General features: G+C 68.7%; 2 protein-coding genes across 2 annotated transcripts; one reads left to right on the forward strand and one right to left on the reverse strand.

Moving 5' to 3' along the window:
* Positions 1–97: 97 nt before the first annotated feature.
* On the reverse strand, positions 98–624 carry MRPL41 (mitochondrial ribosomal protein L41). Its single transcript, XM_036416971.2, has one exon. The coding sequence runs from the start codon at positions 554–556 to the stop codon at positions 149–151; it is 408 nt and encodes a 135-aa protein (XP_036272864.1). The 5' UTR covers positions 557–624; the 3' UTR covers positions 98–148.
* Positions 625–687: 63 nt separating this feature from the next.
* PNPLA7 (patatin like phospholipase domain containing 7) lies at positions 688–25704 on the forward strand. The gene is made up of 36 exons (XM_036416787.2): positions 688–798; positions 2655–2686; positions 3578–3652; positions 3758–3845; positions 4131–4210; positions 5343–5434; positions 5513–5653; positions 6093–6252; positions 6948–7028; positions 9066–9194; positions 9491–9571; positions 10106–10232; positions 11147–11287; positions 12629–12714; positions 13090–13236; positions 13576–13653; positions 14225–14430; positions 14704–14835; positions 15236–15359; positions 15639–15752; positions 16619–16688; positions 17724–17873; positions 18471–18534; positions 19322–19490; positions 20993–21175; positions 21490–21608; positions 21785–21941; positions 22446–22562; positions 22720–22789; positions 23117–23233; positions 23607–23755; positions 23914–24066; positions 24374–24484; positions 24887–24971; positions 25140–25243; positions 25358–25704. Exons 2-36 carry the CDS (start codon positions 2657–2659, stop codon positions 25430–25432), a joined length of 4005 nt encoding a protein of 1334 aa, XP_036272680.1. The 5' UTR covers positions 688–798; positions 2655–2656; the 3' UTR covers positions 25433–25704.
* Positions 25705–25713: the final 9 nt, after the last annotated feature.

Here is a 25713-nt window from a genome sequence, read left to right on the forward strand (position 1 = left end):
GCGGTCACCAGGGGGTGGACTGGCGGCGGGGACACGTGGCACCCAACCACGGGAAGGGGCCGAGCCCGCCCTCCACCTCACCAGGACCACACGCCAAGCACACGCGCGAAGGTAGCCGGGCCTTTAATGGGGGCCGGGGCCGGGGCCGCTAGCGCGGGAAGTTCTTGGGGTACAGCTGGAAGAGCTTGCCCTCCTGCGTGGGCTCGAAGCCGTACTTCTCCAGGCGCTCGGGGTCGAAGGTGCCGGCCCTGAAGTCCTTCTCGATGGCGGGCGCCACCGCCTCGCGGAAGAGCTGCTCGGCCGTCAGGGGCGTGTCGGTGCCCGCGGGCGCGCGGTAGTTGACGTAGGGCTTGAGCTTGAAGCCGGTCAGGTCGGGCACCACCAGCTCGGGCACCTGCTCCTTGACGAGCAGGAACTTGCCGCCGCGGACGAGGTAGCCGGTGCCCTTCGCGCCGCGGCTCTTGTAGAAGGTGCGCGGGCCCCGCTTGCTCGTCCACTTGCTCATGCGGTCGGCGCCGCGGACCACGCAGCGCGCCGCCGCGCCCAGGAGCCCCATGCCGCCGCCGCCGCTCTCGTGCGCCCCGGGCCTCCGCGGCGCGCTTCCGGCTCCAGAAGCGGCTTCCGGCGCCAGGGGCAGCTTCCGGCGCCCGCCCCTCGCGCCGCAGCAAGAGCCGCTCCGATTGGCTGCGCCGCGCCCAGTGCGCAGCCGCGGTCCTGCGAGGGGGCGGGACCGGAGGGGACCCGGCCAATGAGCGGGGAGAGCCGGCGTCGCTGCGCGGCGGCGAGAGCGCGGGCTCGGTGAGTGGCTGCCGCGCGCCCCGAGCTGCGCCCGGCGTCCGGCCTTCGGGGAGGGGTGGCCCGCGGCTCCCCAGCCCGCGCCCGGCGCACTCGGCCGCTGGCCACTGGGAGGAGCTCCTCTCGGGCCCGGGCACCAACCGTGCCCCCACCTGACGCCCCCAAACTCGGTGCCCCCGTTACTCTGACACCTTAACCTGTTGCTGCTGTAACACCAGCGCCCCTAACCGCGTCGCCCCTCGCACCCCAGTAACAATGAAGCCCCCAAACCCAACGCTCATCTTAACACCCATGTCCCTGTGACACCGACGCCCCCATACCCGTGACCCCTGAACCTGAAGCCACAGTAACACCGACGCCCCTTTACTCCGACACCCTCTAACCGACACCCTCTAACCTGTCGCACTGACGCCCCGTTACCCTGACACCCCATGTCCCCAAACCCCCAACTGACGCCTCCCTAACTCTGGTGCCCCCAGAACCCCAGTGGCCCCCCTAAATCTGACGCCTGGAGAGACTCCTGTTCCCTAACCTCCACAGCCAGTCCAGACACCCCTAACTTGCCATTTCCACTAATCCTGACATCCCCCAACCCTGGACACCCCTAACCCTGGATACCCCTATCCCTGACATCCCCCAACCCTGGACATCCCTAACCTGATATCCCCCCAAACTCGATCTAGGCTCTGTAGGCCCCTAACCCTGGTGCCAGGGCCCTCAGCTCTGCATGGGGTCCCTCCCCTCTGGCCCCAGGCTGTCCCCCTACAGAAGTGACAGCTGGTGCTGAGGGGCAAGGTTGGTGTGGGGAGACGGCCTGGTCAGGGCAGTAGCCGGCCACAGGGGGTCCGGAAGGGTTTCCCTGCGGGATGGGGAGGGCACAGGACATTTGACCCCGTGAGCAAAGGCAACAACCCCACACCTGCCGGCTCCCTGCTTCTCTGGGTGGGACTTTGTCGGAGAGAATCCCTCCCTGGCTCCCGCGTTCCTACGGGCCGGCCAGGTGAGGGGGCTGGTTCCCTGGACCCCACACACCCGCTGGAGGGCTCAGCCACACTGGATGGGAGTCCCCACGCCCGGCCCCTGGGGAGGGTGCCCTCTGTGTGCCCAGGCCAGCTTGGAAGGCCGCTGGCAGGCACAGGGCCGGGGCCAGCTGCCCGCTGCCCTTGCTGCCCGGGCAGCCACGTGAGGGCTGTTTGTGGAGGGGGCGTGGCTTGCTGCTCCGGAAAGGCAGCTCCTCCTCTCAGAGAAGTTCGTCCCCGTCCTCCTGCCAATGAAAACACAGAGATTTATTTACCTCAGTCTTGTTTGCTTGTCGGTCCTCACCGGAGGACATTTTCCCTTTGATTGTTAGAGAGAGAGTAGAGAGAGAGGGAAAGACCGAAGGAAACATCCACGTGAGAGAAACACGTCTACAGGTTGCCTCCTGCAGGAGCCCCCACCCGGCCCGGGCCTGGGCCGGGGAGGAGCCTGCAACCCAGGTACGTGCCCTCCACCGGAATGGAACCCGGGACCCTTCGGTGTGCAGGCTGACACTACCCACTGAGCAAAACTGGCTAGGGCTGAAGACATAATGAAAGAACACTTTTTAACACGTTCTTAATGATTTGAGAGAGAGAAACATCGATGGGCTGTCTCCTGCACTCCCGCTGCTGGGGTTCGAGCGGGAACCCAGCCTGCCACCTGGCATGTGCCCAGACCCCGACCGGATCAAACTGGTGGCCTTTGGGTGCACAGGGCCCTCCGGCCAGGGCTGAACATCTAGCTGACCGCGGAGGGGAGCCCAGGAAGGGAGCCCGGGGCAGGCTCCCCCGCGGCTCAGTGGGCGGGACGCTTGTTCCAACGTCTCTCTTCCTTTGCAGCCATGGAGCAGGAGGAGCCTGCCGGCCCACAGGTAGGGAGCCGGGTGGTTTCCCAGTCGGGGCTCCGTGGGCCAGGCCCCCGGGCCCTGCGGAGCGAGTGGGGCTGTGTCTCCCTCCCGGGGTCATTCCTGGCCTCAGTCACCGTGAGGAGTTGGAGTCGGAGGCGCGGGGCCTCGGGGACTGCACAGGGCTCTGGTCACCAGGCGCCCGCCCCGCCCCTGGACGGAATGAGCTTGGTGTTCGGGGTGTGGCCCCGGGTCTGAGCACCCCGTCAGGCCAGGAGGAACCAGACGCAGGGGTTGAGTTTTCGGGGCACTCCTGAGGTCCGGACGCAGCGCTCTGCTCAAGGTGCAGTGGTTTTCTAGCGAGAGTTGTCAGGCTTTTGCAGAGCTCGGAAGGATGGACAGGGAGAGGGAGGGCGCAGCATCCTCCACCTCGGCCTCTGCTGCTCTCCACGGCTCACTCCTCCCCACTCCCCACTCCGGTCTGGACTTCTGAAGCCAGGCTAGCTCTTCTCCTGGGGCAGCCGAGGGGATGGGGGGGCAAGCTGGCCAGCAGCCTTCTCTTCTCCTGAGGAGAGCTGGGATCTGAGGTTCTTACAGCCCAGGTGGCTCCTGGGCTTTCCCGGCACCCCTGGCGCTTGGGCTCCTGTGTGCCCGGGGCCAGCAGCTCAGGTCCTGGTGCCTGGAGGGTGCTGAGTGGGCCTGAGAGTGCAGGGTTCAGACGCATTAATGGCCTGTGGAGTGTATGCTGTGCACACAGCTGGGCTGGGGCACCCTCTGCCCTGCCGGCCCAAGGGCGGCCGTGGACACAGGTCTGGCTCCCGGACGGGAGCTGCCTTCCTGAGTCCCCGCCCTGACCCCGAGCGCTGTCTCTGCCGGGCCTGCCCTGCCTTCCTGACCTCCACGCTCTCCCTCCTGCAGGCTGGCGTCTGCCTGGGCGCCGCCCTGCAGTCCTGGTGGCTGCTGGTGATGGAGCAGCACTCACAGTCCACCATGGTAAGCAGCGCCCCGCCGCCAGCCCCTCGCCCCCGTGCGGTGCCTGTGGTCAGGTGGGGCCGCTGCGCAGCCTCGCTGGCCTGACGCTCTGTCTGCCCCCTCCAGCTGACGGGCATGGCGATCGGAGCCCTCCTGGCCCTGGCCCTCGTGGGCATCGCCGTCCTCTTTGTGCGCAGACGGCGGAGCCAGCAGCGTGAGTGCATGTCTTCGGGCGGCCCAGGGAGGGCACTGGGAGGTCCGGGTGACGCCCTCCCTGCCCGGGGCCGTGGGTGGAGACTCTGGCTGTGCAGCCCGGGGCTGAGCCGTGGGCCCACGGGGTCCTCGTTTGTCTGCGCTTCTCCAGTCTCGCCCACTCCGCCTTTCGTGGGAAGAGCACGTCTCTGGGTCCCCTTGGGGTGGGAGGTGCCAGCCTGGACGGACGCTGCCCTTCCAGCGCTGGGGGGGGGCGCGGCTCAGGCGGCCACTCTGCTCCCTGCAGGACAGGTGCAGCCCACCCCGCAGTACAGGTTCCGGAAGAGAGACAAAGTCATGTTCTACGGCCGGAAGATCATGAGGAAGGTAGCCTGGCTCCTGGCTGCGGCCCTCGCTCGGCCCTGACCCCGAGGCCTCGGCCCCCACTGGCCTGGCCGGGATGGCTCCATGGCTCTGTGCTGGGCTGGGGGGCCGGGGGGCTCTGGGGGCCTGGGTGGGGCTCCAGGAGGATTGAGGGGACTGGGGGGGCTCTGGGGGTCTAGAGAGGCCTGGGTGGGGCTCTTGGGGGGCTGGGGAGCATAGGGTGAGGCTGGGGGGAGGGGGCTTGCTGGGCGGTCCTGCCAGGATTTGGGGCCAGGTCCCCATGGGGTGGAAACCCCTCTCTGTGGATGAGCATCCGGTCCAGCTGGTTCCAGTGGCCTGAGCCCACTCCCGGCTCTGAGGGCGGGAAGGATGCCAGACGCTCAGAGGCCCGTGTACTCAGAGTCAGGCTCAGGGGCCCTGGTTCATCTGGGGACACGGGGACCCGCGCTCCTTGTAGAAAACAAGCGTCAGACAAGTGTGTGTGTCTGGCCTGGGTCCTGTGAGTTCTTCACGTCGAACTCCGTGAGGTCGGCCTCCAGTGTCAGGTGCTGGGCGGGAGGTCGGCTGGGGCTGCCCCCGGGTGGTGGCTGCTCGGAGCCCGGACGGGCCGCACCCGCTGTTGGCAGGGGCCGGGCCTGGTGTGGGTACATGCAGCTGCCTCCAGACGGCCCCGGCAGGTTGAAGGGGCTGGTGCGTGTGGGGCGGAGAGCCCAGGGGTATGGGGACACGTGGGAGGGCCCACACCCCACAGCAGCTGAAGCCCTGGGGCTGACCCTCACGTGGAGGGAGTCCTGAGGGCAGCAGAGGGACCAGGACAGGGGCCCTTGTCACACCACTGCCCACCCGGGGCAGCCCAGTTGGCCTGACCCTGGGGAAGAAGGGCAGGACTTTCCTGACCCAGGCGATGGTGCAGAGACGGGGCTGGAGGGAGCGGCGGGCAGGGCAGGGCAGGGCAGGGCAGGGTGAGCTCCAGAGGCTGTGAGGAGGTGGCCACAGTGCCTTCTGGAGGCGGCCCTGGCCTGAGGGGGTCACTGTCCAGAGCACCTGGGCTGGCTGAGGGCTGGGGCTGACCGCCGAGGCCGAGACCCGGACCCGGCCTGTCTTGGGGTGTGACTTGGCCTCCCCTGCTCTGCAGGTGACCACGCTCCCCCACACGCTTGTGGGGAGCACAGCCGCCCCCCGGCAGCGGGTGAGGAAGCGGACCAAGGTGCTGTCCTTGGCCAAGAGGTACGGGCCTCCCCCAGGGGTCACTGCCAAGCTCCCAGCTGCGGGCTCTGCTCCAGGGCGTGGGTCTCTGCTTTGTAGGATCCTGCGTTTCAAGAAGGAGTACCCAACCCTGCAGCCCAAGGAGCCGCCGCCCTCCCTGCTGGAGGCCGACCTCACGGAGTTCGACGTGAAGAACTCGCACCTGCCCCTGGAGGTGCTGTACATGCTGAAGAACGTCCGGTGAGGGGGCTACCGGCCGGCGATCGAGGCTGTCCCGTGCCCCCGAGGCTTAGCACAGCCTCCTGCCGCTCTGCCTGGCGGTCAGAGGGCCTCCTTACCCGTTTCTGCTGTGTGTTCACGTGCGTGCCGCACTCTCGCCTGCCCGAGGGCCCTCGGAGCCAGTGGGAGTCGCAAGCCCAGGTCCCCTCTACCCCTCCCCGACCCCTCCTTCCTCTTCTCGCCCCATCCCCGGCGGGAGGAGCTCCTCCCCTGGCCTTGGAGATGGGTCAGAGTCCCTGCGCCAGGGCTGTGAGCTGGAAACGGCTGGTGGGGTTCCTGTCCGGATGGGGACTCCAGGCCGCAGCCCCGGGGAGCTGGCTGGCTGCGTCCGGCCGGAGGGGCGGGAGGGGGCGCTGGCCCGGCCGCCCCTCCCTGACGCCGCCGCCCGCCGGCCTCACAGGGTGCTGGGCCACTTCGAGAAGCCGCTCTTCCTGGAGCTCTGCAAGCACATGGTGTTCGTGCAGCTGCTGGAGGGCGAGCACGTGTTCCGGCCGGGGGAGCCGGACACCAGCATCTACGTGGTGCAGGACGGGCGGCTGGAGGTCTGCATCCAGGACGCGGTGAGAGCTGGGGCGGGCAGGACTTGGGAGGGGGGCGGGAGCGCGGGGCGGGGCGCCTGCTGTGTGTTTCTTGGAGGTCTGCCCTCAGCGTTTTCTTACATTTTCCGTGGAAAAGTTAGTGCAAACTCTTAAGTTTTAGTACTTTGAGGGAAAAGGCACATGTTGATCCCAACATGGGACGCAGCTGCTCTTGACGCTGGCGGGGCTCTCTCACACACACACACACACACACACACACGCACGCGCGCGCACACACACACACACACACACACACGCACACACCCGTTTTGTTGAGTGGGGTCAGCAGCACTGACCCCTCCCAGGCAGTGAGAGGTCCCCACTTCCACACATGCGTGTGTGTGAAATCGCCCGTGTTGCCAGGTCTTTCTCTTTTAATCCGGTGGGAAATGTATCAAAATGAATGACTAATCCTGACAGGACGTGGATTTGGTCCCCAGCCTCCGGCGGGGCTGCGGCCTCAGGGCGGTTTGCTGGGATTCAGGCCCTGTTCTGGGGTGCGGATGGGGTTGGACGAGGGTCGGACGGGTGGGCGGGCTTCACTGTTCTCACACTGCACTGCCCGTCCTCTGCTTCCGAGCGCGTCCCTCTGGTCTGCAAGGCTGCAGGGTGCGGTGGAGGCCGCTGCCCCGCTGGCCAAGCCCCCCAGTGGACCGCTCTGCTCTGCCCACGTGCAGGACGGCTCCGAGGTGGCGGTCAAGGAGGTTCTGGCCGGCGACAGTGTCCACAGTCTGCTCAGCATCCTGGACGTCATCACCGTGAGTGCCCGCCGCGCCCGCGGCAGCCAGGGCCCCTCCCGGCAGCGCCCACGGACGGCGGCCCGCGAGGTCCCGCATCTCGGCAGAGCTGGCTGCTCAGGGGTTTGGGGCGTCTCTTAAGCGCTGTGTTTGGACGGGGTCACCCCCGCACGTGGTCCAGGACCCAAAAGGCCTGCAGCGTCACAGGTGGAAACGCCCCTGCTCCCCTGGGGGTCCCGTCCACTGGCCACTGTCACCTGGCCTCATATGGGCGTCCACCTGTGTGCCTGAGTCCAGTCTGTAGGACAGTCCTGGGCCCCCGGGGCGCACTCCTCACAGAGGCTGAACCCCCTCGCGCCTCCCTCCCCAGCTGGGAGCCGTCTGAGAGGTGGTTTTGCTGGTCTAATCGGTGACAGGACAGCATGTCCTGTGACCTTGGGCTTTCTAAGCGTTTATCCTGGAACATTCCAAACCTTCCGTGGTCAGAGGGCAGACGGGGATGAGTGTGTGTGCCGGGCGCCAGCTGCGGCCTCGGCTCAGCCCCTCGCCTCCCCCGACAGTTTCCTTTGAATAGAGTCCACACGGTCACCCAGACCTTCCTGCTCGGTAGCTCACCAGGGTGCCCACGTCAGCCTTCTCCTCGGGAGGGGCACCCTCCTTTAGGATCCTCGCCTGAGGGTGCTCCCCACCGGTTTTTAGAGAGAATGGGAGGGCGGAGAGATACATCGACGGTTGCCTCCCACCCATACCCACTCGGGGCCAGATGTGGACCAGGATGGGGACCAGGTGCGACGTTCCAGGCGCAGCGTGTCTGCGGGTCCACGGCTGGGGGGCTCCAGCAAGAGAAACACAGGCCGGAAAGCCCGTGTGACCGCCCACAGCAGCTGTCCGCGGGACTGCCCGCCCTGGGAGCAAGGGTCCGAGCACCGCCGCATCCCGGCAGACAGCCGTCACGAGAGCGGGCCACGTCCCGGCAGACAGCCGTCCGGAGAGCGGGCCGCGTCCCGGCAGACAGCCGTCCGGAGAGCGGGCCGCGTCCCGGCAGACAGCCGTCCGGAGAGCGGGCCGTCCCGGCAGACAGCGTCCCCGGCAGACAGCCGTCCGGAGAGCGGGCCGTCCCGGCAGACAGCCGTCCGGAGAGCGGGCCGCGTCCCAGCAGACAGCCGTCCGGAGAGCGGGCCGCGTCCCCGCAGACAGCCGTCCGGAGAGCGGGCCGCGTCCCTGGCAGACAGCGTCCCCGGCAGACAGCCGTCCGGAGAGCGGGCCGCGTCCCCGGCAGACAGCGTCCCCGGCAGACAGCCGTCCGGAGAGCGGGCCGTCCCGGCAGACAGCCGTCCGGAGAGCGGGCCGCGTCCCGGCAGACAGTGTCACGAGAGCGGGCCGCGTCCCGGCAGACAGCCGTCCGGAGAGCGGGCCGCGTCCCGACAGACAGCTGTCGTCCCGGCAGACAGCCGTCCGGAGAGCGGGCCGCGTCCCGGCAGACAGCCGTCCGGAGAGCGGGCCGCGTCCCCGCAGACAGCCGTCCGGAGAGCGGGCCGTCCCGGCAGACAGCCGTCCAGAGAGCGGGCCGCGTCCCCGCAGACAGCCGTCCGGAGAGCGGGCCGTCCCGGCAGACAGCCGTCCGGAGAGCGGGCCGTCCCGGCAGACAGCCGTCCGGAGAGCGGGCCGTCCCCGCAGACAGCCGTCCGGAGAGCGGGCCGTCCCGGCAGACAGCCGTCCGGAGAGCGGGCCGTCCCGGCAGACAGCCGTCCGGAGAGCGGGCCGCGTCCCCGGTGTCGCCTCAGGGGCAGGAGCCATGCCTCCCGTCCGCACAGAAGAGGGCTGGCCGGTTGCAGGAGCACTGGGGGGAGGAGAGGGTGACGGGACCGAGCTGAGCAGAGAGGGCGGGGGGCACCCAAGGGGACCCTCTTCTCGAACACCAAGCTGGGCGCCTCCTGGGCTGGCGCCCCTCGGTGCACCTTGGGAGGCCCTCGGGCTGGTGCCTGGCATGCCGTTGCAGAGGGACTGAGAGCCGGGGGCGAGCTCCAGGCCGGGGAGCCCACGTGCCTGTCCTTGCAGGGCCACACCGCGCCCTACAAGACCGTGTCTGCCCGCGCCGCCGCCCCGTCCACCGTGCTCAGGCTGCCCGCCGTGGCCTTCCAGGGCGTGTTTGAGAAGTACCCGGAGACGCTGGTCAGGGTGGTGCAGGTGGGCGCTCGGGCCCGGCCCGGCGTGCGGGCCCCAGTGCGTGCAGGCGGGCGGAGGGAGGCGGGGACCAGGGGACACGCTCCATGATAAGCCCACGCTCGCGACCTCCGAGGCCCAGAGCCTCCGGGCCTCCGGCTCCCGCCAGAGCGGTTTTAGCTCGTAGGAAGCTTACAGTGACACAGCGCTCCCGCCCGAGGCTGACGCTTAGGTGACCGTGGAGATTGTCAAAATGGGGGGGGGGGGGTTCCGGCTCTCAAGGCCCAGGTGGACTCACGGCCCGTGGCCCTGTCGTCCAGATCATCATGGTGCGGCTGCAGCGGGTCACCTTCCTGGCTCTGCACAACTACCTGGGCCTGACCACGGAGCTCTTCAACCCCGTGAGTGTGCGCGTGTGCATGTGTGTGCATGTGTGCGTGCGTGTGCATGCGTGTGTGTGTGTGTGTGCGTGTGTGTGCGTGTGTGCGTGTGTGTGCGTGTGTGCGCGTGTGAGTGCACGTGCGCGTGTGTGTGCGTGTGTGTGTGTGTGTGTGTGTTGGGAGGGCGTCATGGAGGCTGTCTCCTCCTTCCCCGGGTGCCTTTGACCCCCTTCCTGTCGGCTGGGGGTGAGCTGGTGGCTGGAGGTGGGCTATACCGGCTCCCACCCCCGAGGCCTCGGACGTAGATGGGACCTCGTGCCCGCCCCGCCCTCTCCCGTGGCCAAGCCCTCCTGCTTCCCGCGTTACTCTCCACCTGCTGAGGAGTGTTGCCGTTTCTGACCATTTTGATCGTTGTTTTAAGCTTGCCGGGTCTCTGTCACCTTGAGCAAACCAGTTGTCCTTTTCTGCAACTTGTTTCAAGTCCCCCCTGGCTGCCCCGCTCTGAGGGTGCACCCCGCCCGGGCGCTCAGGGCAGCCCCTCTTGCTCGCGCCCAGGAGAGCCAGGCCATCCCCCTGGTGTCTGTAGCCAGTGTGGCTGCTGGGAAGGCCAAGAGGCAGATGAGCTGCGGCCCCGAGGAGCGGCCGGAGCGGCCCCTGGGGCCTCAGGAGTCCTGCGACCCAGGTACTCGCCCAGGACAGACCTCTGCCTGCCTTGGCCTCCTTCTCCCCCGCCCCTTCTCCCTCTGGCCCCGGCCTCCTTCTCCCCCCCACCCCCGCCCGGCCTCCTTCCCCCCCCTGGTCCCAGCCTCCTTCCCCTCCGGCCCCGCCCCCTCCCCCCCGCCCCCAGCCTCCTTCCCCTCTGGCCCCGGCCTCCTTCCCCTCTGGCCCTCGGTCACCTGCTGCCTCCCTGTCTCTGCTGGGGTCTTGCCTGGGGAGAGGGTGTTCCAGGGTGGGCACTGTGCTCTGAGCCCCGACCGTGGTCATCTGAGACCTCAGGAGGAGCTGAGGTTTGGGGAAGAAACTGACCAGGGAGGCTCCTTGGCTTGGATTTGATAAACTCGTGGCTGACGGGGCGTGCAGTGCAGAGCAGCCGTGTTGCTGGGCCCCTCCTGAGGCTGGGACCCACTCTCCTGAGGGCAGTGGGGTTCTGACGCTCGCCAGGCTGGCAGCTGTGTGCAGGGCTACCTCCGAGGGCTGGCTCAGAGGAAAGGGCACCGCCTTCACGGTGCCCAGCCAGCGGCAATGGGCGGCCAGTTCAGAAAGACCTGGAGACGGGCCGAGCAGGGCCTGGTGCGAGGCTGTCCCAGTGCACCCGTCACCTGGGCCGGCGGGCATGGGTGGTGGGCAGGCGGGCACAGGCGGCGGGCAGGCGGGCATGGGCGGTGGGCAGGCGGGCACGGGTGGTGGGCAGGCGGGCACAGGCAGCGGGCAGGTGGGCATGGGCGGTGGGCAGGCGGGCACGGGTGGCGGGCAGGCGGGCATGGGCGGTGGGCCGGCGGTGGCCTTGAGGCATGTGCACAGAGGCCCCCGAGCCCCGAGGTGGTGGCGTGTGCTGCTGGGGGGACGGAGGCCCACCTCACCGTGCCCTCCCCACAGACCACGGGGCTGGCCGGGCAGCCAGTGGCGGGCATCTGCTGAAGAGGAGCCACTCTTACCCGCTGCCCTCTGTCCACGAGGAGGTCTCGGACGACCTCGGCCAGGCCCAGGCGGGCGACCAGGCCGCTGGGGCCCCCCCAGGTGAGAACCGGCTACCGCACACGGCCGCCTCCAACACCCCAGGCCGGCAGCAGGCACACCGCGCCTCGGAGGCTGTGTGCCGCGGTCGCAGCCTTCCTGTGGGCGGGCGGCCGGAATGTGCGCATGTCTGCCACGGGCGTGGGGCGGGTGTAAGCCGGTGGTGTGGTTCCGTGGCTTACTGTTTTTTACGCTGCCCTTTTACTGACTCCAGAGAGGGAGAGAGAGAGACATCACTGACGAGAGAGAGTCATGGATGGGCTGCCTCCTGCACGCCCCACACTGGGGATCGAGCCTGTAACCTGGGCCTGTGCCCTGACTGGGAATTGAACCCTGACCTGGTTCGTAGGCCAACACGAACCATTTAGCCACACCAGCTGGGGCCAAACGTGACATGTATTTAACACGTAGTAGAAACACGCATGTATCAGGATGAGAAAAGTAGCTGTCAGCTGTGACTTCCATTTTTATTGTTCATTTGTGTTAATCCTCGCCCGAGGATCTCCCACTGATCTTTAGAGAGAGGGAGGGAGGAAGAGGGACAGACAGACGCTGGCGAGAGGGACACTTTGGCTGGTTGCCTCCCGCCCCGCGCCCTTCGCTGGAATCAGTCCTCGGGCCGATGCGCTGTCCCCTGAGCCGAGCCGACTGGAGCAGAAACTGCGTTATTTTGAACGTTTTGGAATCTGATCCACGTAAGCCAGTAGCTGAACCGACTTGTTTGCTGTGAAATGTAGCCGGGAGGACACCGTGGGAACTGGCCGCGCAGTTCCTGGCGGGAGTCCGTCTCGCCCTGAGTGCTCGTTCCCGGCCGTGCGGCCCCAGGCCTCCCCCACAGAGGCTTTCCCGCGTGTCCCCATGCAGCCCTCACGCTCCCGACTTCTTCCTCTGCTCATCCGCTCTCCTCCCTGTGCCCTGCATCCTGTGGCTGGGACCCGCTGCCAGGGAGCCTGGCACCCTTCCCTGGGAGCATGTCTCCCCTGCTGAGGTGGAGGTTTTCCAACGCGGACAGGACTGTGGGCGCCAGGGACGGCCGCCCCACAGACCCCTGGGTGCTGCCGTTCCGCTCCGTGGGCCTCTGCCGGAGCCCACTGGCCTGCCCGCGCCTGACCCGCCGCTGGGACTCGCACCTGTGGGGGCCGCCCGGCTCAGGCCGGAGGCCGGAGGCAGCCCAGGGCTGAACTGGCGGTGTCTAGGCCGAGACTGGCTAATGCCGGCACGCTGCCCGTGTGAATGGCACGCCAGCACCGGGCCTCCCTCAGGGTCAGACTCATCCGCGGTCCACAGGTGTGAGGGCCCCGCCACCCCGGCTGCCAGCACCCCTGAGTCTCCCTCTGTCTGCAGGTGCCCCCTCGGACCTGCGCATGGCCTGTGACCGCGCCAGGGTGCCCCTGCGGGCCGAGGAGCGCCCCGGGAGCGCAGCCAGCAAGGTAGTGGTGCCCTCGAGCTCTCCCTCCCACACTGGCGACCCCCGTTCCCTGCTCCCTTCCTCTGACCCCACCGGCGACCCGTTCCCTCCCTCTGACCCCACCGGTGACCTCTGTTCACTCCTCTCTCCCTCTGACCCCACACCGGTGTCCCCTGTTCCCTGCCCCCTCCCTCTGACCCCACCAGCGACCCGTTCCCTCCCTCTGACCCCACCGGCGACCCCTGTTCACTCCTCCCTCCCTCTGACCCCACCAGAGACCCCTGTTCCCTCCCTCTGACCCCACACCGGTGTCCCCCGTTCCCTGCTCCCTCCCTCTGACCCACCGGTGACCCCGGTCCCCTGCCCCCTCCCTCTGACCGCGGTCCGTGCCCTCAAGTCCAAGAAGAGTGTGCTGGTGGCAGAGACGCCCTCCGCCGTGTTCCACTACTCGGACTGCGACCTGGACGAGAGCGCGGCCAGCACCAAGACGGACGCCATCTTCCGTGCCGCCAAGAAGGACCTGCTGACCCTGATGAAGCTGGATGTAGGTGCCCTCCGGCCTGACGCCCACAGGCCGGGCGCCGCCTGTCCATGGCGCCAGGACCCGCCAGTGGGTGGGCTCTGTGTGGTGGGTGGGCTCTGTGCGTGGTGCGTCCCTCAGGGCTCTGCAGCCCCACCCACAGCAGTGAGCGTTGGATGAGACACGGGCTCACCGATCACCCGTCCCTCGGGTGGCAAAGGCGTCGGCTGCATGTCTGGCGCTCTGTGGGCCGCCCTCATGTCTGCTGGCGCCATCACTTGGTGGCAGGGGCAGGGTGCCGGCCGGGGCAGGGAGCCGGCCGGGGGCAGGGTGCTCCTGTGCGGACGCCACGTTTCTGTTTAGGACCCTTCGCTGTTGGACGGCCGGGTGACGTTCCTTCATGTCCCGGGGGGCACGGTGGTGTCCAGGCAGGGGGACCAGGTGAGCGGAGGCCTGGGTCTGAGGGGCGCTCACGGAGAGGGCTCTCCCGGGCTTGTCCTCACGGCTGGGCACGCGCCCCCCTCCCCGCCCTCCCTTCGCTTTGTCCCCCAAGGAGGAAAGAAGGGTTACCCGTCCTCACAGGAGGAGGCGCCCACCATCCCGCACCCGGTCTGGGTCACCCGGGGAGCCCTCTCCAGGGCCTCTGCACCCTTGGCTTGTCCCCCAGCTGCCGACCGGCCTGTCCCCGCACACCCGTCCCCGCACACCCGTTTCCATGTGGCTGTGCCCACACGGCCGTCCCCTCACGGCCGTCCCCAAACGCCTGTGCCCACACTGGCCAAGTCCATTGGGTCTGTCCCTTCCTGGCCAGACCACAGGGATGAGGTCCGAGGGCAGGTGAGCAGGTGGGGAAGAGGTCACGTGTGGCAGATAGGTTGAGGTTGGCGTCAGCGTGTGTCACTCGTCGATGTTGGGCCCGTCATGCCTGCGACGTGGGGGCCGGCAGGGAGGGTCCGCCCGCCGCTCGCAGCAGGCACCTTGTCGGCCGCTGACGCCTGGCCTGGCCCGTCAGGACGTGAACGTGGTCTTCGTGGTGTCGGGGCTGCTGCACGTGTACCAGCGGAGGATCGACAGCGAGGAGGACAGCTGCCTGTTCGTGACGCGGCCCGGCGAGATGGTGGGCCAGCTGGCCGTGCTCACGGGCGAGCCCCTCATCTTCACCATCCGGGCCAACCGGGACTGCAGCTTCCTGTCCATCTCCAAGGCGCACTTCTACGAGTGAGCCCCACTCGCCGCCGCCCGCCCCGCGCCCTTCCCCGCGCCCGCAGCGGGACCGGCCCCCTGTGGTCTGTGCCCCCTCCCGGGGCATTGTGGGGTAGACAGCTGGGCGGGGCTCCCGAGGCTGCTGGCGGCTGGTCGCCAGGGCGGGTGGCAGGTGGTGGCTGTGCTTCTGTGCTCCTGAGTGGGAGCCACGGTTTGACAAGGGGTGCGGGTCCCGTGTCCGCTCAGTGCCGGGCTGGCGGGAGGGCGGCTGACGGGGCCTCTCGGCAGGATCATGCGGAAGCAGCCGACGGTGGTCCTGGGCGTGGCGCACACGGTCGTGAAGCGCGTGTCGTCCTTCGTGCGGCAGATCGACTTCGCCCTGGACTGGATGGAGGTGGAGGCGGGCCGTGCCGTGTACAGGTGGGTGCGGGCGGGGCGAGGGCTGCATGGGGGCCTGAGGGGGCAGGCCTCCGGTGGAGACCAGGTGGGGTCCCCCAGGGCGTCCGCGGCCCGTACTCTCGCTGGGCCGGCTGGGCCCGGTGCTCACGCACACGGATGCTCAGCGAACCCACACCGGCCGGGACACGGCCACTCGGCGCCGGCAGCACAGCGTGTGTGTGGGTGCTGCTGGCCCTGCTCCTCGGCGGAGCGAGGGCTGCTGTGCACCTGGGTCGCCGCTGCCCCTTCGCCAGCTGTCCGTCAGAACTAAGGGCGTTCAGGACGCTTGCTTACCCGAGTGCCATGTGGACCCGTCCCATGACGGGTGGTGGGTGCGCCGGCTCCCGGCGGTGCCCTGCCTGCTCCAGCCCCCGCCCTGCAGGCAGGGGGACAAGTCGGACTGCACCTACATCGTGCTCAGCGGCCGGCTGCGCTCCGTGATCCGCAAGGACGACCTCAAGAAGCGCCTGGCCGGGGAGTACGGCCGCGGAGACCTCATCGGTGTGGTAGGCTGGGCGCCGGGGGGCCAGGGCGCGAGCCCACTGGGCGCTGCCGGGTGTGGGAGGAGCCCTCGCTGTGGCCTCAGGAGGGCGTGCCTCCGTGGCGTTCCGTTTTCTGGGCCCGTGTGCCCGCCCCCAGCCGGGCTGCGGCACAGGCGGAATCCAGGGGTCAGAGGTCTCCAGACCTCGGGGGGCCTGGCTGCAGCGTCCTCACCGCTCTGCCCTGTGTCCTGGGCGCCGGGCGGCAGGTGAGGGAGCGCAGCCGGCACCCACCTCCTTCCTCAGGTGGAGACACTCACCCGCCAGCCCCGAGCGACCACAGTGCACGCCGTTCGGGACTCAGAGCTCGCCAAGCTGCCGGCGGGGGCCCTGACGTCCATCAAGCGCAGGTACCCGCAGGTGAGGGTCTGAGCCGGCCGGGGCGGGCGGCCGGGGCAGGCGTTTGAGCGGGTCCAGCTGTTCCTAACACGCACCTGAACGCAGCCTTTCTGTCTGAGAGGCTCCACGTCGGCTGCAAACAGACGGCCGAGCTGCTGCTGCGTCGGAAGGAGGGAATTAACAGATAACGTGCCTTTTCCACTAGAGAACGAGTGGCCGCTGAGGACTTAGAGGAGAGGCTGGGTCGTGTGGGGTGGAGCGGCGCTGCCTTGTTCTTCCCGCCCGGGAGAAATGGAAGGGAGCAGCCCCACTAAATCGCAGCGCTCTGCCTGGCCGGGCGGCTCAGTGGCTAGAGCGTCGGCCTGTGGCCTGCAGGGTCCCGGGTTTGATTCTGGTCAAGGGCATGCACCTTGGTTGCAGGCTCCTCCCTGGCCTGGGCCCTGGTCAGGGTGTGTGCAGGAGGCGACCAATTGATGTGTTTCTCACGTCGACGTTTCTGTCTCCCCCCCCCCCCCACCCCCGTCCCCTAACAATCAGTGGGAAGTGTCCTCGGTGAGGAGTGAGTACATGTGTACACGTACATGCGTGCACATCGCAGAGTTCTTAAGTCAGGTCAGCCAGGGGCTCTGCCTCGCAGGGAGTGCAGCCCGGGGCCGGCTGGTCCGTGTGGGCAGGGCTCCCCTTGGGGCCCAGGAGAGCTGCCCGGAGTGACTGGCAGGCGGGCACGGACACAGGGAGACGCCGGGCAGAGGGGCACTTCACGTCCCGGTCTGGGCCGAGTGGGACTTGGGGAACCCGATCACCATCCCCCGGCTTTGGAAACTCGGTCCCAGGGCCCGCGCCCGCTGGTTTCATGTCTTAAAGGTTTGGGGTCTCCTCTCCGCCAGGTGGTGACCCGGCTGATCCACCTGCTGGGGGAGAAGATCCTGGGCAGCCTGCAGCAGGGGCCTGCGACCAGTGAGTGCCCGGCCCCCGGCCCCCGGCCCCCTGCCCTGCACAGCGCCCTCAGGCCTGCCCCCTGCCCCCTGCCCTGCACAGCGCCTCCGGCCTGCACCCTGCCCCCTGCCCTGCACAGCGCCTCAGGCCTGCCCCCTGCCCCCTGCCCCTGCACAGCGCCTCCGGCCTGCCCCCCGCCCCCTGCACAGCGCCCTCAGGCCTGCCCCCTGCCCCGCACAGCGCCCTCAGGCCTGCCCCCCCGCCCTGCACAGCGCCCTCAGGCCTGCCCCCTGCCCCCTGCCCCCTGCCCCGCACAGCGCCCTCAGGCCTGCCCTCTGCCCGGCACCACCTCCGTGAGCAAGGCCTTCATCCCAGGCCTGAGACTTCCCTCTCCTCTTTCCCCCCTCTCCCTGGCCTCCCCTCAGTGGGGGTGCACCTCTGCTGGCTCAGGCTGTGGGGAGGTGGGTCCCCCTCACTCACTGGGGTCTGCTTAGCACTGGGGACCCGGGGAGTCTCCCTGGAAGAGCACCCAGTGGGGAAGGCCAGATGCAGCCCACCTGCCTGAGCTGGCAGGGGCAGGGCCACTGCTGACATGGCGTCCGGACCCTAGCCAGCCTGTTCTCCCCCCGCCCCCCTCGGGCCCTTCTGAGGGCTGTGCCCGCCCAGCGTGGGGGTGCCTGCTCCTCCCCCGTGGCCAGGACCAGACCCTGCCCCGTGCCTCAGGCTGCACAGCTGCAGAGAGCGCGTAGACCCTGTGCCCCCCTCCCTGCCTCCCTCCCTCTCCCCCTGCCTCCCTCCCTCGGAGGACGGTGACGTCAGAGGTCACTGGGAAGGGCGGGAGGAAGGGGACCCCACGGTTCTCTGTGTCTCTGCTCCCTCCTGGGGCCGAGCCCGGGGGGAGATGGGGTGCAGAGCCGGGCGTCTCTGTGGGGGCTGGGTGGAGGCGTCCTGGTGCTCGGCTCGTCCCAGCTGCTGGTGCCAGCGTGTCCTCCAGAAACACCTCATGACACCTGGAGAGGGGCCCCACCCCTCGCCGACCACGACCCCTGCTTCCAGGTCACCAGTTTGGGCTGTGCTCCACGGGCAGCAAGTGGGACTTGGGGAACCCGGCCAGCAACCTGTCCACGGTGGCCATCATGCCCGTGGCCGAGGACGTGCCCCTCACCGCCTTCGCCCTGGAGCTCAAGCACGCCCTCAGCGCCATTGGTGAGCGGCCGCCCCCTCCCGCCTCCGTCTCCCTGTGGTTCGCGTGTGACCCGGTCTGTGCGGCCGCTGGTGTGAGTGTCAGGGGGGCCGTGAGGCGGTGGGGTTTTCTTCCAGCCACAGAGCCTCCCTCCCCGTGGGCGGCCTCAGCTGTGTCTGCTCTGAGACACGGTAGGTGGCAGTCCTTGCTGATTCAGACCCAGGTGTGGGGGGTTGTGCGTCATTAGCCTGTGACTGTCCGCCACGGCCAGCTGGTCTGGGTCTGGGCATTTGTCACCTGCATTTTATGAGCTTCTGCGTCCCCTGCCCCCAGCACGCCACCTCTGTGCTGCAGAGCTCCCATCCCTGGGCGGAGGAGGAGACTGAGGGTCAGAGAGGCCCCTGTCCCTGTGCCTGGCGAGCCCTGAGCAGTGCAGTCCTCCCACTTTGCCTGAGCGCTCACCTGCCCGGCCACAGGCACTTCGGTCCTGGGAGACGCAAAGCTGCTGGTGGCCTCGGAGCCCACCTCTGGGGGCCGTGCTGCCTGCTGGGTCGGCTGGCTCCCCTGTGGCAGCCTGGCTGTCCGGGAGGGGCAGCTTCCCACCACCAGGTGCTTTCCAGGCCCCGTGCTGCTGCTGACCAGCGACAACATCAAGCAGCGCCTCGGCTCGGCCGCCCTGGACAGGTACAGCTGCAGAGGCACCGCTGGCTGCAACGGCTGAGCACAGCCCGAGACGGCCCGTGTCTGTGCGCCCTGAGGCCTGCCCCCATGTCTGCGCCCCATGTCTTCACCCCCACGTGTGCTCCCATGTCTGCACCCCGTATGTCTGCACCCCGTATGTCTGCACCCCATATGTCTGCACCCCCGTATGTCTGCACCCTGTATGTCTGCACCCCCGTATGTCTGCACCCTGTATGTCTGCACCCTGTATGTCTGCACCCCCGTATGTCTGCACCCTGTATGTCTGCACCCCTGTATGTCTGCACCCCCGTATGTCTGCACCCCCGTATGTCTGCACCCCCGTATGTCTGCACCCTGTATGTCTGCACCCCTGTATGTCTGCACCCCCGTATGTCTGCACCCTGTATGTCTGCACCCCCGTATGTCTGCAGCCCGTATGTCTGCACCCCTGTATGTCTGCACCCCTGTATGTCTGCACCCCTGTATGCCTGCACCCTGTATGCCTGCACCCCGTATGCCTGCACCCCGTATGCCTGCACCCCGTATGTCTGCACCCCCGTATGCCTGCACCCCGTACGTCTGCACCCCCATACGTCTGCACCCCCGTACGTCTGCACCCCGTATGTCTGCACCCCGTATGTCTGCACCCCGTATGTCTGCACCCCCGTATGTCTGCACCCCGTATGTCTGCACCCCCGTATGTCTTAACCCCCGTATGCCTGCCCCCCGTGCGCCCGCCCCCCGTGCGCCCGCCCCCCGTGCGCCTGCCCCACGTGTGCCGTCCGTGCAGCGTCCACGAGTACCGGCTGTCCAGCTGGCTGGGGCAGCAGGAGGACATCCACCGCATCGTGCTCTACCAGGCGGACGGCTCGCTCACGCCCTGGACCCAGCGCTGCATCCGGCAGGCCGACTGCATCCTCATCGTGGGCCTGGGCGACCAGGAGCCCAGCGTGGGCGAGGTGGGCGCTGCCCCAGGGCTGTGCGTGGGGGGTGGGCGAGGTGGGCGCTGCCCCAGGGCTGTGCGTGGGGGGTGGGCGAGGTGGGCGCTGCCCCAGGGCTGTGCATGGGGGGTGGGCGAGGTGGGCGCTGCCCCAGGGCTGTGCGTGGGGGGTGGGCAGGGCGGGGGCTGCAGGCAGGGCTGTGCGTGGGGGGTGGGCAGGGCGGGGGCTGCAGGCAGGGCTGTGGGTGGGGGGTGGGCAGGGCGGGGGCTGCAGGCAGGGCTGTGGGTGGGGGGTGGGCATGGTTGGCACTGCCCCAGGGCTGTGCGTGGGGGGTGGGCAGGGCGGGGGCTGCAGGCAGGGCTGTGCGTGGGGGGTGGGCAGGGCGGGGGCTGCAGGCAGGGCTGTGGGTGGGGGGTGGGCATGGTTGGCACTGCCCCAGGGCTGTGCGTGGGGGGTGGGCAGGGCGGGGGCTGCAGGCAGGGCTGTGCGTGGGGGGTGGGCAGGGCGGGGACTGCGGGCCGGGTCCCAGGGCTGCTGGTCAGGCGTGCAGGGGCTGGGGCAGCCATGCTCTCCTCAGATCCCTCCCTCTGCTGCTCTCTCCTTTAACGCAATGTTTCAGGAATGGACAAAGGAGCCACATCCAGATCTTTCTTTTCTTTTTTTAAATATATTTTATTGATTTTTTTACAGAGAGGAAGGGAGAGAGATAGTTAGAAACATCGATGAGAGAGAAACATCAACCAGCTGCCTCTTGCACACCCCCCTCACCGGGGATGTGCCCACAACCAACGTACATGCCCCTGACCAGAATCGAACCCGGGACCTTTCAGTCCGCAAACCAACGTTCCACCACTGAGCCAAATCGGTCTCGGCCACACCCAGATCTTGACCTCAGTGGTAGTTTTAGCATCTGCGGTCCCTGCCCTCCCCCCCAGGCCCCTCCCCTCCTCATGGCTCCTGTGGAGCTGGCGCCTCTGCCCGTCGCACACTAGCCGCGTGTGAGCTGGACGCAGGCCTGGCCTGTGTGAATGGCACCCTGGTTCTTACCGTTTGAACCTCGCGGTGGGTGAGCCCCACCTGCCTGTCCCAGTCCCTGGGCCGGGACGTCACTTCCTGACATGGGCCCCCTGGTCCCAGGGTGGGCGCCTTCCGTTCACCAGGCCGGCGCGGCCTCCAGGCCTCACGGCGGGAAGCGGCCACTTGGCCTCCCTCCGGCGGCAGCCTCGCTGTCCCTTCCTCTGCCCACGCCGCTCCCACCTCAGTCACCCCTGGCCCTGCGGCCTCGGGGCTCCTGCCCTGCAGGGAGTGGCTCCCTGGGGGGGGGGGGCCTTTGCAGAACTCATTGTCCAGAAGGTTCAAGGGGCTGAGGCCCGCAGCCCTGCTGGTCACGGGACCGGGTGCTGCCTGGTCAGTACGGGGGGTCAGCGCGGGGGTCAGCGCGGAGGTCAGCGCGGGGGTCAGCGCGGGGCCTCTGGGCAGCCCCGTCCTGGCTTCGGGCCCTGACCCAGCTCTGCCCTCAGCTGGAGCGGATGCTGGAGAGCTCGGCCGTGCGCGCCCAGAAGCAGCTGGTGCTGCTGCACCGGGAGGACGGCCCGGCGCCCGCCCGCACCGTCGAGTGGCTCAACATGCGCGGCTGGTGCTCCGGCCACCTGCACCTGTGCTGCCCGCGCCGCGTCTTCTCCAGGCGCAGCCTGCCCCGGCTGGTGAGGGTCCGGCGTGAGCTGAGGCTCCTGGGGGTCTTGGTGGCCTCGGTCGGCATAGCCTCCTGCCTCAGGCAGAGGCCGTGCAGACCCCGAGCCCTCTTCCCGGGGGGCCTTGGCGGGGGCCGGGGGAGCACGGAGCCCGCCGGGCGTCCCAGCCTGCTGGCCCCGCTCAGGGACATGTCGGACAGCTGCGTCCACGCCCCCGAGTCCCTGCCCAAGCACCTGGCCGCGGGCTGGCGGGGTCAGTGAGGTGTGGACAGGGTGGTGACGGACAACAGACAGAGCCGAGGTGGGAGCGCCCTCCGCCTCTGCAGGTGGAGATGTACGAGCGGCTCTTCCAGCGGCCCCCGGACCGGCACTCGGACTTCTCCCGCCTGGCCCGGGTGCTGACGGGCAACGCCATCGCGCTGGTGCTGGGCGGAGGCGGGGCACGGTGAGACCCCGTCCTGCACACGGCCGGCCGGGCGCACGGGCTGACCGCGGTCCCTCCAGATTCCAGAACGTGCAGGAGCGCCTAATGGTGCCCGTCTCCTCGGAGCGAGCCGGGCGTGGAGGGCAGTGGTGGCACGGCGGCGCCGGCACTCACTCCTGTCCCTGCTCCCGTGGCAGAGGCTGCGCCCAGGTAGGCGTCATCCGGGCGCTGGCGGAGTGCGGCATCCCCGTGGACATGGTCGGGGGCACGTCCATCGGGGCCTTCATGGGCGCCCTGTACGCCGAGGAGCGGAGCTACAGCCAGATTCGCATCCGGGCCAAGCAGTGGACGGAGGTGGGCCCCTGGAGCCAGCTGGTCCCCGCGGCCGCCGGAGGCAGGGGGCACAGGGTGCGGCACACCCCGGAGGGGCTGGCTGTGCTGGTTCCTGGTCTCCGTTTACCGAGGTTCACTGTACCCACAGTTCCGCTGAACACGAGGCGGGCCCCGGGAGCCCAGCCAGCGCTTTGGGGTTCTGGGGGACGGACAGGATGGCAGCTGAAGGCCAGCTCCTCCGAGCTGCCCGGGGCTGGGCCCTGGGCCTGGCCGTGGCTGAGCGGCCGGTGCTGCCTGGTGTGAGGTTTGGGTGGAGGTGGGGGTGCATTCATCAGTTTCCAGGGGAGACACCAGGGAGGTCAGCGGAGTCCCCACAGCACCTCCCTGCGAGCCGCTCAGGCACAGCGCCCGCTCCCTGAGACGCACCCCAAGGTGCCCCCGGCAGCTCCGCTCTGTCTGGGAGCACAGCCAGACAGAGGGTGCTCCCAGGGGGTGGTCCTTCCCACCAGCCTCACTGCCCCCCAGGACATGTCCTCAATGATGAAGACGATGCTGGACCTGACCTACCCCATCACCTCCATGTTCTCGGGGGCCGGCTTCAACAGCAGCATCTGCAGAGTCTTCAAGGACCGGCAGATCGAGGTGCTGCACCCTCCTCTCGCCTCACCCCACCCTCCTCATCCTTCCCACCCCTCCTCACCCTCCCCCACCCTTCCTCAACCTCCCCCACCCTTCCTCAACCTCCCCCACCCCTCCTCCCCCTCCCGCACCCCACTTGTTCCCCTCCCCCTCCCCACAGGACCTGTGGATCCCCTATTTCACCATCACCACGGACATCTCGGCCTCGGCCATGCGGGTGCACACAGACGGTGAGCGCCGGCCCCCACGGCTCCCACAGAGATGGCCCGCACACGGCAGGGCGGCAGGGAGGGACCAGGAGCCCGAGTGGGAGGCGCAGGAGGAGCCGGCCTGAAGGCGGCACGTTTGGAGCTGCTCCAGCGTCTCTGGGGGCGGGAGGGGCTGCACCAGGAAGGCGGGACACGCGGAGCGCGGCTCTGGGCCTCAGGTGGGATGTCCAGGAGGCGGGCCCAGCCTGCGCAGGGCCCCTCGTAGGCAGCGGCAAGGGTGCGGCAGGGATGAGGGTCCGGAGAGCTGCCTCCTGGGCATGGCCGGACCTCCGCCCCCGGCCCCTCCAGGCTCCCTGTGGAGATACGTGCGCGCCAGCATGTCCCTGTCGGGCTACATGCCCCCGCTCTGCGACCCCAAGGACGGCCACCTGCTGATGGACGGGGGCTACATCAACAACCTCCCAGGTACGGCCTCCCGGCGCCTCCGCTCGGCCGCTGCACACTTCCTCCCACCGGGGCCAGGCGCTCAGTCTGGCTGCGAGCAGGGAACACGCACCGCACACACGCACACGCCCCGCAGCCCAGCATATGGCTCCGTTTGTCAGCTCAGCAGCTCCCAGAACGGGCCAGGGAGAGGCGGGGGCCCTTAGCTCCCGCTGTGCCCACCGTAGGAGCTGAGCCGCAGGGGCTGGGGGGGCCCGCCCTCGGCGCACCTGCCCCCGTTGGGCAGTCTGTGTGCTCCACGGTCCTCGGGAGGGCTGGGCAGGCTCTGCCCGGCCTGGGCTCCGGCTCCTGTCCCGGGGTGACCACCCAGAGCGACCGTGTCTCCTCGTCCCAGCGGACGTGGCCAGGTCAATGGGGGCAAAGGTGGTGATTGCCATCGACGTGGGCAGCCGGGACGAGACGGACCTCACCAACTACGGCGATGCGCTGTCGGGGTGGTGGCTGCTGTGGAAGCGCTGGAACCCCTTGGCCACCAAAGTGAAGGTGGGCGCAGCCCTGGGCGGGCAGGCCGTCCCCTGCCTCCTGGGTCCCAGTGCCTTCCCCGCCAGGCAGCCAGCGCTGGGAGAGGACGGCCAAGCAGAGCTGCTGCCCTGGGGCTGGAGGGCAGGGCCCAGGGGACAGTGAGGCCTTGGTGATGGTAGGTGCTGAACATGGCAGAGATCCAGACGCGCCTGGCCTACGTGTGCTGCGTGCGGCAGCTGGAGGAGGTGCGCAACAGCGACTACTGCGAGTACCTGCGCCCGCCCATTGACAGCTACAGCACCTTGGACTTCGGCAAGTTCGCCGAGATCTGCGTGAGTGCGGAGGGCGGGAGCGGGGCCCTGGGCCCGCTGGGCTTGTGTCTGGCTTTTTAAAGAAACGCTTTTATTGATTTCAGAGAGGAAGGGAGGGAGAGAGAGAGAAACATCAATGAGGAGAGACAGTCACTGATCGGCTGCCTCCTGCAAGCCCTCTATGGGATCCACCACCTGGCCTGTGCCCTGACCACACACACACACACACACCCCGCACACACCCCGCAGCACTGGCTGCTTCCTCCCCAGCCCCTGCCCTTCTGAGAGCAGGAGGTGGTCCCACACCCAGGCCGGCCCCTGTGTGCAGGAGGTGGGGTACCAGCACGGCCGGACGGTGTTTGACATCTGGAGGCGCAGTGGGGTGCTGGAGAAGATGCTGCAGGACCGGCAGGGCACAAGCAAGATGAAGGCCTTTGATGTGAGTGCCCAGCGGCGCCCTCTGCCGTCCCTCTTCTGCAACCTGTCCCCCCACCCCCCAGCCCCGACCCCCGAATCTGAGATTGCAGCCAGCAGCACCAGAGCACCCTCAGCTGCCGCGTGCCGTGGCCAGAGGAGTCGAAGGCAGCAGGCCTGGGGCTGTCTCCTCGCCTCTCTGTGCCCTGCCCCTTGCCCCATCCCTCCCCACCCCTTTCGAGAGGGTGGGGGTCTGGGTGGGGGTCTGCACAGGACTCTGCCCATCTCTCACGTCCCCCCCCCACTCCAGGGGCTGGGGATCCTCAGAAGCCAGGCCCCCGGGGGTGGGGGGGGAAACAGGGCCCAGGGGTGGGCTTCGGGCCTGGCTGGGCGCAGTGCCTGTGCCCAGGTGTGGCCGCCTCCCCAGGTCCTCACCTGCCCCAACGCCTCCTTCACGGACCTCGCCGAGATCGTGTCCCGCATCGAGCCCGCCAAGGTGGCCGTGGTGGATGGTGAGTCGGACGCCAGGACGTGTGCCCACAGCCAGGGTGCTGGGGCGCGTCCCTGCCACACCCTTGCCCAGCAACAAGGGACCCTGGGCCTGGTGGGCTGTGGGCAGGGCCCATGCCATGGCAGCACGGCCCTGCCCCCGGGGAACCAACGTGGACCCCTGTGCCCAGACGAGTCTGACTACCTGACCGAGTGCGAGGAGGGCTTGCCGGAGGGCCCCCAAGAGGCCTACGCGGACTTCCAGAGCTCCCCGGCTGACGGGGGCTCCGACTGGGTGAGCTGCCCGGACCGCCTGGCCCCCGCGCCCCCCCTGCACCGAGGCCGGGGCAGGGACGCCCTCAGGGTGGGCCTCCCCTGTCCCCACCCCGACCGTGTGGTCTGCTTCCAGGAGGACCAGCCCTCGGTGCAGCACCCCGGCGTGGCCGCCCCCACACCGCCCCGGTTCTCTGGCCAGGACGGGTAGAGGCCTCCCCGGACGCCCCCTGAAGCCAGTACCTTGTGGCCTGTCCTGGAGACCGTGGCTCCCAGGCAGACCTGGCCACGCCCGGGCCGTGCTGGGTGTCAGGCCTCTACACTGGGCGCCCCTGGGGCGCTGGTCCTGGCCCTCCGGCACCCACAGCAGCCCTCTGGGTGCACACACACACACACACACACACACCTGGCTCTGAGTGGTGCTGGAGCCTCTGAGCCCTGATGCTTCTGCCCATCGGGCCAATAAAAGTAGATCTGATGGTGTGGGCGTGT

This window comes from Pipistrellus kuhlii, unplaced genomic scaffold, assembly GCF_014108245.1.
Source record: "Pipistrellus kuhlii isolate mPipKuh1 unplaced genomic scaffold, mPipKuh1.p scaffold_m20_p_57, whole genome shotgun sequence".
NCBI lineage: Eukaryota > Metazoa > Chordata > Mammalia > Chiroptera > Vespertilionidae > Pipistrellus > Pipistrellus kuhlii.